The sequence below is a fragment of the Chelonoidis abingdonii genome, chromosome 18 (genome assembly GCF_003597395.2).
Source record: "Chelonoidis abingdonii isolate Lonesome George chromosome 18, CheloAbing_2.0, whole genome shotgun sequence".
In the NCBI taxonomy this organism is placed as follows: Eukaryota; Metazoa; Chordata; order Testudines; family Testudinidae; genus Chelonoidis; species Chelonoidis abingdonii.
The window spans coordinates 3207713-3223724 of record NC_133786.1 but is presented as its reverse complement, the minus strand read 5'-3'; the positions used below and the strand labels follow the sequence as shown (position 1 = coordinate 3223724).

General features: G+C 48.0%; 1 protein-coding gene across 1 annotated transcript in view; it reads right to left on the bottom strand.

Moving 5' to 3' along the window:
- VSIG2 (V-set and immunoglobulin domain containing 2) overlaps positions 1–15033 on the bottom strand; it is a 28229-nt gene extending 13196 nt beyond the window's left edge. Inside the window, exon 1 of the mRNA XM_032770023.2 lies at positions 11602–15033. Coding sequence (XP_032625914.2) covers positions 11602–11668 — 67 coding nt within the window. The 5' untranslated portion in view covers positions 11669–15033. The remainder of the gene's footprint in view (positions 1–11601) is intronic.
- Between the last annotated feature and the right edge of the window lie 979 nt (positions 15034–16012).

Genomic DNA, 16012 nt, shown 5'->3' with positions numbered 1-16012 from the left:
ACTGCAGCCAATGGGAGCTGCGAGGTTGGTGCCTGCAGGCAGGGGCACTGCATGGAGAGTCTCTGGTCCCCCCTGCACCTGGAAGCCAGACATGCTGATTGCTTCTGGAAGCCATCCAAGATCAGCGCTGCCTGGCCGGACCCTGCACCCCAACCCCTTCCCCAGCCCTGAGCCCCCTCCCACATGCTGAATTCCTCGGCCCCACCCCCCAGACCAGAGCCTGCACCCCAACTCCCTACCCCACTCCGAGCACCCTCCCACACTTCAAACCCCTTGGCCCCATCCCCAGAGCCTGCACCCCAACCCCCTGCCCCAGCCCTGAGCCCTCTCCCACACTCCAAACCCCTCTACCCCACCCCAGAGTCCACACCCCCTCCTGCATCCAATCCTCTTGCCCCAGCCTGGTGAAAGTGAGTGAGGGTGGGGGAGAGCAAACAATGGGGGGAGGGATGGAGTGAATGGGAACATGGCCTTGGAGCAGGGGTGGAGCAGGGCAGGGTAGTGGGTTGGCAAGGGTGTTTGGGTTTGTGCGATTAGACAGTTGGCAACCCTATGCGGCTAAGATCGGCTTCCTTGCTCGCTGCTCTCACCCTGCCCTCCTCTGCAAGCCCCTCCATTACCTGTGTCATAGCTTCCTACTCAGATTTGAACCTTAGCGTTCATAACCTGAGAAGCTAACATGAACCCTCTAAGCTTAATTACCAGCTTAGATCTGATATCGCTGCCACCAGCCAATTTCCAGTGTTTGGCTCACTCTGGTCTCCCCAAAACCTTCCCTGGGGAACCCCCCAAGACTTCATGATGCCCTGAGTCTACAAACAAAGGGCAAATAAACCATCCCCAACTCTCTCCCACCCAGAATTTCCTACTCTGGCTGACGCTGAGAGTACTGATAGCAACCCTTTACATCACAATACCCAAGAAGCATGCTCCTCTCTTTACAACAAAGAGACAAACCCAATAGACATAGGAAATAGAAAAGATTCCTCATCTCTCTTCTCCATATGCTCTTCCCCCGCCCTGGGACACTAAGGAGAGTTAAAACCACAGAGAGCAGTCTTTCTCCCTCCCCTGTCTTCCTTTCTCCCACAATCCCTGTGGGGTCAACTAGAAAAAAAAAATCAACAGGTCTTAAAAAGCAAAACTTTTAATAAAAGAAAGAAAGAAAGAAAGAATAGACAACAGTTCTCTGTAATCGTAAGATGGTAAGATACAGGGTTTTTCAACTTATGAAAATGAATAAACATAAGAAAAGGATAAACAGCCTTATCCAAAAACAATACAATTAAAGTAACTATAGGCAATACACATAAAGACCCACAGCCAGAATATCAAGTCAGATGCAAATACAGCAAACAATTTATAAAGACCTATATTTTGGCTAACCTTTGTAACTTTACAACTGGGAAACAGAAGATTAGAAGGACTTGGAAATAGATCCTCCATGGCTGAGATGAGCACAGAACAGAGAAGACCCAAGACGCAAAAGAAACACCCCCCCAATCCCCTCCCTTAGCTTGAAAAGTCCGGTTTCCTGATTGGTCCTCTGGTCAGGTGTTTGGTTCCCTTTGTTAACCCTTTACAGGTAAAAGAAACATTAACCCTTAGCTATCTGTTTATGACAACCTGCCCCTCTTCCACCGCTACCCCAGACACAAGCCTCCTGTCCTAACCCCCCCAAGTCCTCCAGGATACAGCACCCCTCCCCCTTTTCTGCTCTATTACCCTATCATGACGCTGACCCCTGCCTTCATTCCTCTGAGTATGGCAGCCTTGGACGACCCCTCTACCCCACCACAGACCTTGGGAGAGCCCTGTGGGGCAGGGATCGTCTCTTCCGCACAAGGGGCCCCAGTCCTGGCTGGGGCCTTTGGGCACTACCGTTGTACCAATATACACCGCAACTCCAAACAGAAATGCATGATCAATAACAACATGTCAGGTAAAACTTGTGCTGACCAGATACTGTTTTTTCCTTCCTTTCATTTCCCATTTTGTTGACATTTCAGGCAAGTGTTAAATGGACCCTTAGCGGGGGACGGGTGTGGTGGGTGGACGGGAAAGATATCTCAGCCCAAAGAGAGCTCATGAAGTGACCGGGTGGTCTCAGCTCCTGTGAGTCTGTCAGTCTCATTCTCTCATCCTGCACTTTCTCCTTCCAGATGCCTGTTAAGGGCCTGATCTAACTTCTGTTACAGTCAGTTGAAAGATTCACCCTGATTTCTATGGGCTTTGGGAAGAGGGGCTGGAAAGGAATGTGGAGGGACGTGGCCTTCATTATCTGTCACCAGAGTCACTAGGGAGGGACATTGCACAAACTGGGATGGGGATGACTTCCAGGGGTGAAAGGACAGTTCATCTCCACCTCCACCCTGTGCTCCTTGTGGGGTTGGAGACCATTTCCCAAAATCACCAGCCCCTTCATAGACAATGCCCAACATGAATCCACAAATCAAAGATTTTAGTAGCCAAGAGGATATTTACAAAGCAGGAGTGGGGAACCCAGACCCACCCGACCAGCCCTAATGATCCACACTTGTTTGTAATGCCCAAGAAACTGACTATCAAGAACATTATTTAGCAAATTGTGAAAGAAGTGAAGTGAGTTTAGGAACTCTGTGGAGTGTGGGAGGAATTCTAAAGACACCACACCATGACAGGTGTGAACTGAAAATGCCACGGTCAGGGCAGGCTGAAAAAGGGAGTGCAGATTCTCCCAAAACTGGTGGTAAACCTGAAGTTAAACTCACCGACCAGTTGCAAACTGCGCTTTTGATCCCCACACTGGTTATTGAGAAGCTGAAAAAAAGAAATCACCCAGCCCCCTTTATTGCATTCCAGTTCTCTGGCTCCCAATCAGCACGTAGGTCCAGTACAGTGAGAAGTTATTTTAAAACTGCTCACTATACAAAATATTCTTCTGAACCCAAAGGGCCAGCAACTTTACCAGGTCAGTATTAGTTTGGATCTTACCCAAAATACCATGCTGCCAGCCAATCCTTTAGTGTCTAGTTCTAAAGTTTAGAACAAGAAGAGAGTTATTAAAAGGTAAAGTAGTCAGATACATACAGAGACTTCAAAGTCCATATATCAGGTTTTTAGCAGTATTGGTGAGTTGCTGGCTTGAAAGTCCCTCTGGACAACATCCACGGCTTGGACGGGTCATTCAGTCCTTTGTTCAGAGTTTCGTTTGTAGATTGGGGATTGGTCCTGCTTTGAGCAGGGGGTTGGACTAGATGACATCCTGAGGTCCCTTCCACCCTAATAGTCTATGATTCTATGAAAAGTCACTCCAGAAGTAAGAAGCAGGAATGAAGACAAAATGGAGAAGATGTTCAGCTGCCATTTATATTCCTTTTGGCATGTGGTTTGTACTTCCTGTGTCCCAAACACAAGGTTCACAGCACATGGGCATGGAACATCCTTAGAGTTCTCAGTCCACAGGTCTGCCCCTATATGTCTTGCTGACTCATAAGGTGTATCCTCTCGCTCCTTTCCAGGGGTTCATTGTACTACTGATGACCGCTGATGGACCATCAAACAGGCTAGGCAGTGCTGATGCCAATCTGTGTGAGGGTGTCACCCAGAAACACAGGGCAAGTTTGGAAATACAGATAACCCCTACATATCTCTAAATCACAATACAAAGGTGATACAAACATATAAACAAGATTATCCTACTTGGCAAAGGATAACATTGTCGCAGGTACCTCACAGGGCATATCTGGTCCGATTCCTTGCAATTTTATAATACTGGTATCGACAATATCACAAAGTGCCCCACATATGCCATACAGTGTCACAGCAGGTGAATGGGCAACATGGCGGCTTGTGCAATTCAGTGTTGGCAAATGCAAAGTAGTTGGAGTACTCCGACTGGCTGAATATAACTGTACGCTCTCATGAAAAAGACCCATGTGTCACCTGGGTGCATTCAAACAAATTTCATTTAAATACAGCCTACTCAAAGTTCTACATCTAGAAAGAGGAAATGCAGGCCACACCCAAAGAATGGGAACCTGTGTCCTGGAAAGCAGAGGCTCTGAAAAGTCATAGTGGACAAGCGAGTCAGTATAAGCTCTTAGTGTGAACCAAAATGGTTCAAGGGCTGGAGCGAATGCCTTAGTGTGGGAGACTTTAAAAGAGCTGAATCCGTTTAGCTTATCAAAAAAAATTGAGAGGTGACTTGATTATGCAGCACTCACAAGGGAATGTCAGGGTTAAATTCCCCAGGCTCTGCTCCTTCACAGTTTGGAGAACACAGTGGTCCCATCAGGGTTAATGTTGTTGTATCCCAAAGAGACTGAGCCGGTGTGAGGCTGGTGCTGGCTGCACTATAGATTTAAAGTTTAATAAAAGTTCAGTTTGAAACCCATGGTCCCTGGACGGGAGTGTAACACATGGTGAGCACAGGCAGGAAAGGCTGAACTGCAGTGATTTGACCAGAGAGGAAGCTATCTAGAGTGGTTGCAGGCTGTTCCAGGAAAAGCTGCCCCAAGGTAATGCCAACAGAAAAGTGATTTTGCATAAAGAAAGTTTTCTCGGAAGTAAGAGGGGAAGATTTAATTGTTTGCAAGCACTATGGCTGGCTGGGAGAGAGTTAAAGGCATTCTTAGGAAGGGAGGAGGAAAAGATGAGCATTTAAGAGAAGTTTGTGACACTCTGGGAATTTCTGGGACAGATTGCAGTAAAAATGCATCAAAAAGCCATTTGGTTTTAACCAAACATACAACAAGCCACCTACACAGTGAAGAGCAGGGGGAGTTGGAAGATCAGGGATTGTCTACATCACTGGCATTAAGAGATCCGATTTTACAACTAATTGCTACAGCAAGAAAAGAGCAGATTGAAGTTCCTAAAGTAGAAACAGTTCAGAAATAGCATACTCCAAAATGAAAGGAGCTTGAAACGCAGTTTCAGGAAAGAATGAAGGAAATTACATCCCAAACCCCTGTGAACATGTGGAACACTGGAAGTCAAGTAGAGGAAAATAGAAAGGCGCATAAACTGTGGCAGCCAAGTATCATTAGGCAGGAGACCAAAAAGGAGTGTGAAGAGCAACTTAGCAAAAAGACACAAAAACTAACAGCAAAAAAATGTTTTAAGTACCTCAGAAGCGGAAAGTGAGGCCACTGGACAATCGAGGTACTAAAGGAGCATTCAAGGAAGACAAGGCCACTGCAAGAAGCTAAATGAATTCTTTGCATCGGTCTTCACTGAACAGGATGTGAGGGGGATTCCCATATCGGAGCCATTCTTGTTAGGAGACAAATCAAAGGAGCTATCCCAGATTGAGTTATCTATAGAGGAATTTTTGGAACAAATAGATTAATTTAACAATAATAAGTCACCAGATGGTATTCACCCAAGAGTTCTGAAGAAACTCAAACATGAAATTGTAGAACTACTAACTGTGATATATAATGTAGTTGTTAAATCAACTGCTGTACCAGAAGACTGGAAGGTAGCTAAATGTGATGTCAATTTTTAAAAAAGTCTCCAGAGGTGATCCTGACAATTACTGGCCAGTAAGCCTAACTTCAGGACCAGGCAAATTGGTTGTAATTATAGTAAAAACAATCATTAGATACATAGATGAACACGATATGTTGGGGAAAAGTCAATATAGCTTTTGTAAAGGGAAATCATGCCTCAGCAATCTATTAGAATTCTTTGAGGGGATCAACAAATGTGGACAAGGGTGATCAAGTGGATATAGTGTACTTGGATTTTCAGAAAGCCTTTGACAAGGTCCTACACCAAATGCTCTTAAGCAAATAAGCTGCCAAAGGATAAGAGGGAAGGTCCTCTCATGGACCAGTAATTGGTTAAATAGTAATTGGTTAGGAAACAAGTGGTAGGAATAAATGTTTTCACAGTTAAGAGAGGTAAATTTGACTAGTGCTGTTCAACGTAAATAATAAATGATCTAGAAAAAGGGGTAAACAGTGAGGTGGAAAAGTTTACAGATGATACAAAATTATTCAGGATAGTTACCTTCAAAGATGATGATGAGGAGTTAAAAAAGGATCTTACAAAACTGGGTGACTGAGCAACAAAATGGCAGATGAAATTCAATATTGATAAATGCAAGTAATGCACATTGGAAGACATATTCACAACTATATATATAAAAATGATGGGGTCTAAATTAGCTGTTATTACTTAAATATTTTGGAGTCATTGTGGATAATTCTCTGAAAATATTGGCTCAGTGTAAAGTGGCAGTCAAAAAAACTAACAGAATGCTAGGAACCACAGGTAAAGGGACAGATAAGACGACAGTAAATATCTTAATGCTCCTATGTAAATTCTTGGTATGCCCACACCTTGAATACTGGTTGCAGTTCTGGTCGTCCCATCTCATAAAGATATATTAACACTGGAAAAGGTGAAGAAAGGAGGGCAACAAAATTGATTAAGGGTATGGAACAACTTACATCTGAGGAAAGATTAAGAAGACTGAGACTGTTCAATTTGGAAAAAGGCGACAAAGGGGGAATATGGTAGAGGTCTATAAAATTGTGACTGGCGTGGAGAAAGTAAATAGGGAAATGTTGTTCACCTCATCGCATAACACAAGAACCAGGGGTAACCTGTTAAAAATTAATAGGCAGTAGGTTTACAACAAATGAAAGGAAGTACTTTTTCACCCAACACACAGTCAACCTGTGGATTGTTACCAGGGGATCTTGTAAAGGCCAAAAGTGGGTTCAAAAAAGAATTAGCTAAGTTCATGGAGGATAGGTCCATCAGTGGTCATTAGCCAAGATGGTCAGGAATGCAATCCTGTGCAGTGGGTGTCCCTAGCTTCTGACTGCCAGAAGCTGGGAGTGAACAACCTGGCATGGATCACTTGATAATTGCCCAGTTCTGTTCATTCCCTCTGAAGCACCTGGCACTGGCTACTGTCGTAAGACAGGGAACTGGGCTAGATGGACCATTGGTCTGACCCAGTATGGCTGTTCTTGTGTAGTGGATGGAAGATAAATCTCTCAGTGACACATTTTAGGAAGCTTGAAAAGTTACTAGAAATAAAAGATGGGCTTGATCTTAGAGCTTGCAATGGAACTGAAATCCCTTACAAGTCCAGTTCCAATTAAGCAAAGATGATGACATCTTGACTATCACTGTGCTGGTCAGTCCACAAAAACTGGAGAACTGATCCCTGGTTACATTGTTATTGAGGAGACAGTCAAAATACCACTGCTGCAATTCATCTGAAGCACCAGCATGTAGTCTCATTAACAATCCTTCATAGTTAACAGCAGTAACAACCCATTAACCTATGTCCTCACTTCTGCCAGGTTGAACGCCAGAGCACACCAGTGGGTTGCAGAATTAGCTGACTAACTTCAAAATCAAATATCATTCAGGGAAATCTAACGCAGAGACAAATGCTCTACCCAGAACACCCCCAGGAAAACGATACGATGGGCTGCACAGAAGAAACAAGTAATATCATTAAGGCTGTTCTGCAGCCCTCGGATGTACAAGGTAGCTTGGTTAGCAGCTATTACTGCCAATTCTTTGGCAGTTGGAGATTTCTCCATGGGCATTAAATCCACTCTCCAGTCTATTCCATGAGAAGACATTTTGGTGGCTCAGAAAGAAGATCCAGTGATTGCTAAAATTCTCCATGGTAAGTCCAGGGAGAACAAGAGAACACAGGGGGATGTGGTATAAGGTCTCTGCTTTGAGGCGTGAGTGATATTGGTTGCATTTGGATACTTGATCAGAAAAGTTACAAGTTACAAAATCAACTGGTATTACCTGACAAATTCTAAAGCCAGGTATAGCGAGAACTGCCTGGAGAGATGGGACACTCAGGAGCAGAACGGCTAATAAGTCTCACAAGAGATGAGTTTTATTGGCCACAGACTGAGGAGGAAATCAAATATTATAGCACTAGATCTGTACGTGTCAACCTGTTGTGTTAGCTGACTTGTCAAGCCGACATAATATTTATGAGGGGGGAAATGTAGCACTCATAGGGGAATAATGGTTTTAATTGACCTGCGCCCTGTCTCTCTAAGGTCTGGAGCCCAGCTGAAGAGAGAAAGAGCAGTCTGGAAGTGAGGGCTGGTCCCAGACAGGTTGTGGTGTCCCAGGGGAGACTGAGCTGGCATGGGGCTTGTGCAAGCTGCATGGTTTTGGAGTTTGGTTTTTATATTAAGTTTAATTAAACCTCAGTTTTAAAACCATCCCTGGACTGGGAGTGTAACAATGACAGTGAATAAGGCACCTTCCTGGGGAGAAAGCAACAGGTACTAAATGGCTCTTTGATGCACAGAGAAAGGCAGAACAAGAGACAGTGGCTAGACGCTGAAGCCTGACAAATTCAAATTAAGATCCGAACTTTTGACAGTGTGGGTGATTAACCATTGCTACAAACTCCCCAGGGAAGGGGAGGATGCCTCGTTTCTTGCTGTCTTCTCATCCCGACTGGCGCCTTCTGGAAGATGCTTTAGACAAACACCAGTTATTGGTCTCCTTGCAGGGGTAATGGGAGACAGTTAATGGCCTGTGCCATGCAGGAGGCCAGGCTAAATGATCTAATGGTGCCGTTGTCTGCCCTTAACACCTGTGACTCACTGTGGTGAGCACAATGAGAACCTCCATTCACTGCGCTGTAGTGGTCAGAAAAGCACGCAGAGTGCTATAAAACAATACAGAGACCATGCTGCCATTCTGAGCAGTACCCCTGCCCACCGCGCATAGTTCTGGTCACCCCATACCCAAGAAGGAGACAGCTGACATGGAGGAGGCGCTCAGATGCATGACAAGAATCTTGTTCCATTCTCTGAGGCCGCTGGTTCTGGCCACTGCTGGACACAGCAAGTGGGCTAGATAGGCTGCGAGTCTGGTCTGGGGTTGCAATCCCAGTGCTGCTGTTTTGATCCTGTTTTATATTAACTAGATTTTGGACTTTTCTACTCATCACATTGTTGATTTTTGGCATACTGAGGTTCCCATACATCCCACGCTAGGTCTGTGTCATGTAGCAAATACACGTCGATTGCAAACATGTATCAAGAGCTTCACCGCCACATTCACCAGTATTTCTACAAAAAGGAAAGGAAGGCGAGGCACATCTGCAGCACCTGTGAGCCAGGTCCAGCACCATGGAGTGACGGTGACGCACGGACTGAAAGTCAAAGGGGGATGGAATGTGGGTGTCCGGCAGGGTGGAAGGGGAGTGATGAGGGAACATGCTTGGACCAATTCATCAATAACTTTAAGCTCTGGGATGCTGTGACGTTCCCCTCTGGTGTCATCTGGACTAGGGATCTGCTAGGTCACTCCAATCCTTGACTCTGGGAGGCAGCCTTACTCTGTTCTGTTGTGAGAACCCCCACTCCCTGGCTGTTCACACAGCCCCTGGCATGTAAGCTGCACCCAGCTACTTGCAAGCAAATGACACTAGCCAATATCTCCGATCCCAGACACAACCCTAGGAACTTCCATCTTGCAGTGTCCAGTTATGCCTGCTGGACGCTGCAAACTTACAGGAATTCATCAATTTAACAAAGGAATTGATAGGTACCAGGCTTGTTATCCCAAGAGGAGTCTCTGACACACGTCAAACCAAACGCCCTGCTTCAGGTAGAATAAAAAAACAGATTTATTAACTACAAAGGTTGACTTATAATCAATTAAGATCAGCATAGAATGTATTTTGTTCTTATTTCATTTCACCAAAAATGTTGTGCTTAGATTTTAACACTTCCGGTGCCCTTACAAACTTCGATGCTTCTCACCACAGGCTGGCTGGTTGCCCTTCAGCCAGGCTTTCCCCTTTGATCAGCGCTTCAGACGCTGGGTGGTGATGTCTGTAGATGTAGGTGGAAGAGAGAGCCAGTATGGCAAACGTCTCTCCCTTTTATTGTGTTCTTTCTTCCCTCTTGGCTTTGCCCCCCTCTCCCTTCAGAGTCAAGTGAACATTACCTCATCGCAGTCTCAAACTGGCCAAAGGAAGGGGGGCAACTCACTCAAGAGTCCAACAGATCTTTTTGTTGCTGCCTAGGCCAGTGTCATTTGTTCCTGTGAGGCTGGGCTGGGCTTGTCTCATACATGCCCTGATGAGGTGTGAACAGCCTCTCTGCTCTTGGAGAGTTTTGCCTGGGCTTATTTTAAGCCACGAGGACACATTTTCAGCCTCATAACTGTATACATGAAATTATAACCTATAAGATTACCATAACAACAATTACTATAACATCACTAGAACAACAATGCTCAGCGCATCATGAGCCTTTCGAAGACACCCGACATGACAAATTTTGCATTGGATACCACACCATCATTTTATAAGGATGAACATGGGGGTGTAGGGTGTTACCACGAGGTACAGAACATCACAGATGCTGCATGTATTGGGGTACATGAGCCAGCTGCTTCCTTCCCCCATCGTCTCTTTCCTTACATAGCTAACTACAGTGTCTTTTCTAATCCCTGACTTTGGTTCCCTCTGTTTCTCTCCCTACCCTTCCCACCCTGCTCCTGTTAGGCAGAAGCTCAGTTTGCCATGATTATGGTTGTATTAAACTTGCCAATCTGAGCCTGATTCCCCTCCCCGCACTTCGCACACAGCTCCTGCTCAGTCCCTGCCCCAAAAGCTTACAATCCAATTGAAGACAAGGTGCAACGGAAGTGTGTTGCAAACAGCCCCCCTTTCCCCCAAATCACCTCCCCCCACACACTTATTGCTGCTGTCCCACCCTCCCCTGCACCTGCACACATACATGGCCCCACCCCTCACCAAATGACCCTCCACACCCAGGCACAACCGCATGCACGCCTGCTTTCCTGGCTCAATCCAACCTCCGTCCCACTAGTGCGTTCCTGCTCTCACCCCACAGCCACAGGCCTGATAGGACCCTTCCTGTTTTCCCAAGTCTGTGCCACCCTGCTTGCTCTGCAGTTGGGGTGACTTGGGCATGGCTGGTCCACAAGGGTTTGGCAGCTGGAAGGCAGACAACTTCAGGGACCTCCAACATGGGGATTGTAGAAAGACTCCAGGGATGTGAGGGCTGGGAAGGTCCTGGCTCAGGCCAGCTGAGACCTGACTGATCTAGGTGGTTGGATTCCCAGATTTTCAGCCTTCTCACAAAAAGGGTGGAAGATGCAGAATCTGTAACCGCACGTGACAAGTTCCTCAAACGAGGCTGCAGAGCGAGCTACAGAGCGCTTCCCAGCATGCGACCGAACGTGAAGAAGACCCTGCTCTGGCTGGAGTGTACTGGGACATACAGAGTTAGCTGTGGGTTGCTATAGTCAGCGTAACTGGAGCACAAGGCTGGTGTCCCAGGAAAGCACTAGAGTTGCCAGCTGTGCAAGCCTTCCCGTTAAGACAGGAGGAAGAAGCTGCAGGACTGCACCAAGGATTTCCGCATTCTGCCCCAGTGCCGAGGCTTCCAGAGACACCAGCCAGGCTCAGCAGCCCTACTATACTGCCTGGTCTGGGCAAGTGGGAACAAACAGCTGAAACCCAGCCCCACAAATAGCCCCGACTGAGATCCCTGCCAGAAGAGTCCCTGCCTGGGCTCCCACACCCATGAAAAGTCAATGGTCACAAGCCATTGGCCACTGATTACTCACCAAAGAGTGCGGAGAAGGTCAAAGCCAAGCAGCAGAGCGGAGGGCTGGGGAGCCTGGTCCTGGCCATGTCGCCTTTCTGCTTAGAGCTGAAACTGTGCAGCAAGCGCGGCTGCTCTTTATCTTATCCCTCAGCTAATGCAAACAAGTGGTGTGAAGCTCTGACTCACGCAAGAGGCAGCCACTGCTAATCACATGCTGTGCCCACTGACCATGCTCGTGTGGACCCCACTCAGCAATGCCTTCAGCCCACTGCCTGCCCCATGGCACTGCCCAGGGACCCCTTGGCACAGACGGGATTTCAGGGGTAGAGGCAGTGCGCGCGTGGAGGGAATGGGGAGGCAGGAGTCCCAGAGGAAGGACCTGGCTTGAAGGATGGGACTCCTCCTTCCTGCACAGAGTTGAGGGCTTGAGGGAGAATGGCCAGTGGAAGATTGGGGTCGTTCTGAAAAGGGAAAGCTGGTTCCTACACCCAGGAAAGAACTGCACTGGGGTGGTTAAAAATTAACAGCGCTCCAAAAACAGCGCTTGTTGCTTCCACCCAAACCCCACCAGCGCAAACAGCACTGCCCAGATAAGCCGGAAAACAGAGGGCTGGGAACAGATTTACTAAATAACAATGCTTGGCTGGGTGGTAGCGTGCAGCTTTCCAGACGGAGCCCGTTCCTGCTCATCTGCGTGAGGAGGAGCGGGAGTGGGGGGACACTGCCTGACCTCCAACGGGCTGACCCAGCAGCAAGCAACTGAATGATCCTGAGTGGGATCCTTGGGGGCTTCCGGGCCTGGCCTGGCCAGACCAGTTACAGCGCGCTGAGAACAGCATGTGTGCGGGGTAAGTGTGATAGCATTTCACAGGTGCTGAGCCACCAGTCAGGGCCATGAGCAGTGTGAGGGACCATGTCCTGCCATGGGGACAGACTCCTGTGAGGCCAGCCACAACACAAGTGGTCCCATTCGGAAAGCAGCTCAGGCCAAAGGCCATCTGTTCGTAATGGAAGGAAGTGCCCACGAGCCCTGCTGGGAAATGGGAGCGTGCAGGGTCCTTGTGTCAGATCCAGTGTGGAAAGGTGAAGAGACGTGCATTGAAAACTGCGTTCAGATTAAAAGCTGTTACTTTAAACATGTAAGGGGTCTCTTGATTCTGCTTGCAGGCTAGGGGGCTCTGAGGAAAGCTGTGTGGTCTGGGACCTCAACGGGCCATCAACAAACAAACAGAATGGGGTGACTTGTGCCTCTCTGCCTTAGGGTGCAGCCTGCTTTGTCTCTCTCTGTATTTGGCTTGCGTGTTAGGGTTCTGGGTTCTAAACAATACAGGCGTGTTACATAGATGTTCTTCCTTGAAGGTTGCACTGTTTTGTTTCTGACTCTCTGAGTGTACGCCATGACCACACGAGCCAGCATGCGGAGAAACACTTCCTATGCTGCAGGCAAAGGGAGTTTATCAGTGCGAGGGGCTTGGTGATGAATCCCAGTTACTCTGGACTCTATTGCTTGGCACCAGCTTTGGAAACCAAAGCAATGGGCTGGAGTCGTTAGATACCCCCCAGTTCATGGAAGCTTCAGAACTCGGCAGGGGATAGTTGTGGGTCTCCCAGCACCTGGTGCAAAGAGGGAGACAGAGCCGGCTGGTTGGCTTCAGGAGTGAGGCACAAAGCAGTGATGCAGGCAAGCAAGATTGTGTGTCATAGAGCCAGGCAGATGGTGTCCTCAGCATCCATGGGACAAGAGCTTGAATTTGGCTCTCTGGGAATACTAGCTCTCTGCAGCCATCAGGACCACTTTGCATTCCTAGTGCTTCCATCTCAGGCTCTCAAAGCACTTCCCAGTCAGGCCTGGCTTCGTTGGTTAAATACCCCTGTGCTGTAGGTATCCTCCCTTTTAAAACAAAGATGGGAGCAGAGCCATAGAGACATGCAGTGGCTTGCCCATGGTCAGACACTGAGTCTGACCCAAGCTCTGTGTTGGCCCTGTGGCCATGCTTTCTCCTGCACAGAAAAGTTACCTTTATAATCCGTTCGAGAGCAGGAATTCTCCTGGGAGCTGAAGTTTTGCCTGAGCCCAAAAGCTGAACCAAAGATGCTGAATGGGAATTTGCATCAGTGTTTTCAGCAGGTGTGGGTAGGAGAGGTGGAGGCAGCTTCAAGCCCAGTGTCCAGGAAAAGCACTGAGAGCGTGGCAATAAGTGCTCCATAAACATTAAGGTCTGGAGGGAAGCGGGCCAGGGAGGCATGTGATTGGAAGGTGATGAGTGACAAAAGCCAGAGAGGTGGCACTTAGATGAGTAAGATGCACAGCTTTCTCTGGGGACCACTGTGACATGGGTTCCACTTCCACCAGCAGCATGGGGAACCTAGCTCCGCTGTGGTGATCATAGCAGCTCCCTACTTATCCCACACAGGCTGTCCTTGGACAGCGGCCAGAGCGTCTGCAACTCTGGCAGGCCAGTATGAGTGAAGCTGGTGTGCACAGGTGCTGCTTTGCTTCTGGGGAAGTATTTCCATAGGCGGCATGTGTGGGAGGGCTGGTACCATGGGTGACTGCTATACTGATGGGCTGAGAGTGCATTTAGAGGAGCTGGGTAGGTGCCACAGGGAGACTGAAAAGCCCGAGCACAATGACCGATTACAGTGAAGGCAGTGCTTTCCGGGTAGCTGTCAGTGGTTGTTACAAGTCCCAAAGAGAAAAAGCCGAGTCAACTCCAGCCAGGTGAGGCCTCGGAAAGAGACAGTGCCACGTGTCCATCAGAGACAGCCACACGCCTGGCAAGGAGCTCCCGAACAAGAAAACAGGCAGCATGTCCTGTGTTCCCAGTACTCCCCCCACCTGCCCCCAGGAGGGTGAGGCCTTATGGCTCAGGCAGAAGGCAGGAGACTTGAGTTCAAACGCTGTTGCCTGTGTGGCTTTGGGACAATTACCCAAGGCCTGATTGTCAGGGACGTTACATACCCACAGCTCCCATTGACTTCATCTGGAAAACCAGCCCTGAATTGTCCCCCTGTCCATGCCATGGGGACATTGCTCAGTGACCATTCGGGGTCACTCCTCGGACATGAGCCTATGGGCAGAACTAGCGAGGATTGCCAGGTGGTAGCACAAGGAGCTGGCTGTGTCTGTGTCTAGTAGGGCTGGGCTGACCAAGAGGGGCTTTTCTGCAGACAATGTCAAAAAGTGACTTTTTTTGGCCAAAACCTGGAGAATTCATCACAGTCCATGCGGTTCTGCCACTGCTGCCTCGACCATCGCTTGGAATTGATCAGACGCGGCGTTTGAAAGAAATGCCACCCAGCCAAGAGCAAGACTTTGCTTTACTCAGCCAATTGAAGAGCTAGTATTAGAAACAAAAAGGGAATTCACAGCTCTGCAGTTTTGCATGGGTGGCAAAAGCAGACCGGGGCAGCTGTATGTTTTTCTGCTGCCCCAAGCACGACAGTCAGGTGGCCTGCTGGTCACGCGGATTTGGCGGCGTTTCTGCAAGTGATCTGATGGTCCCGCGCTTTCGACAACTGCCGCTGAGTTACCGCCAAAGCCGTGGGACCGGCGGACCTCCCGCAGGCTTGCCGCCGAAGGCTGCCTGACTGCTGCTCTCACAGCGACTGGCGCGCCACCCCCCGCAGCTTGTTGCCCCAGGCACGCGCTTGCTGCACTGGTGCCTGGAGCCGCCCCTGACGCAGATGTGGCATGGGGAAGTTTAAAGGTCCCGATGCTTAAGAAACAGGTGAGGTCCTGTCTCTCCCTCCAAGAGTCAATAAGCTGAGAGATGAGGCAGCAGGGCAGAACAAAGAGCAGGGGTGGAATGAGTGGGAGAAGAACATAGAGTTGGGTCATCGAGTCCAACTGCTGCTATTCCAGGCTACCCTGCCATATCATCACATTCATGAACTTATCAAACTCCAGCTTCAAACTTGGTAGGTGGTTTGTCCCCCACTGCTATTGAGAGGCTGTTCTAGAATCTCCATCCTCTGATGGTTAGAAACCTGTCTCTAATTTCCAGCCTCCATTTATTCCTGGCCAATTTATCCCCATCGGTTTGGTTAGAGAAAAAAAACAAGTGGGGAGCAGAGAGAGCGGATCAGTGTGTAACTGAAATGCTCCAGGAATGGAGAACGAATGATGGTTAACGAGAGATCACAGGGTCAAACAGGTCAATGTGGACAAGAAGTCATTGGACCATCCAAGACTGGCAAGTGCAGCTACTAGAGTTGGGCAAATGCTTCTTGATGAATAGCAGATTTGCCAAAAGCTGCATTTTTCAGGGCACTGAAATGGTTCACAATTTCTGCCTGAATTCAGAGAATAGTTTCGGTCAAAAAAAAGGAGATTTGCCTTTTTAAACAAACCAACCAACTAGTTTTCACCATTTCAAAATCAAAAGGTTTTGACTTTTCATTTCAAAATGTTTCATCTGGAAATTTAG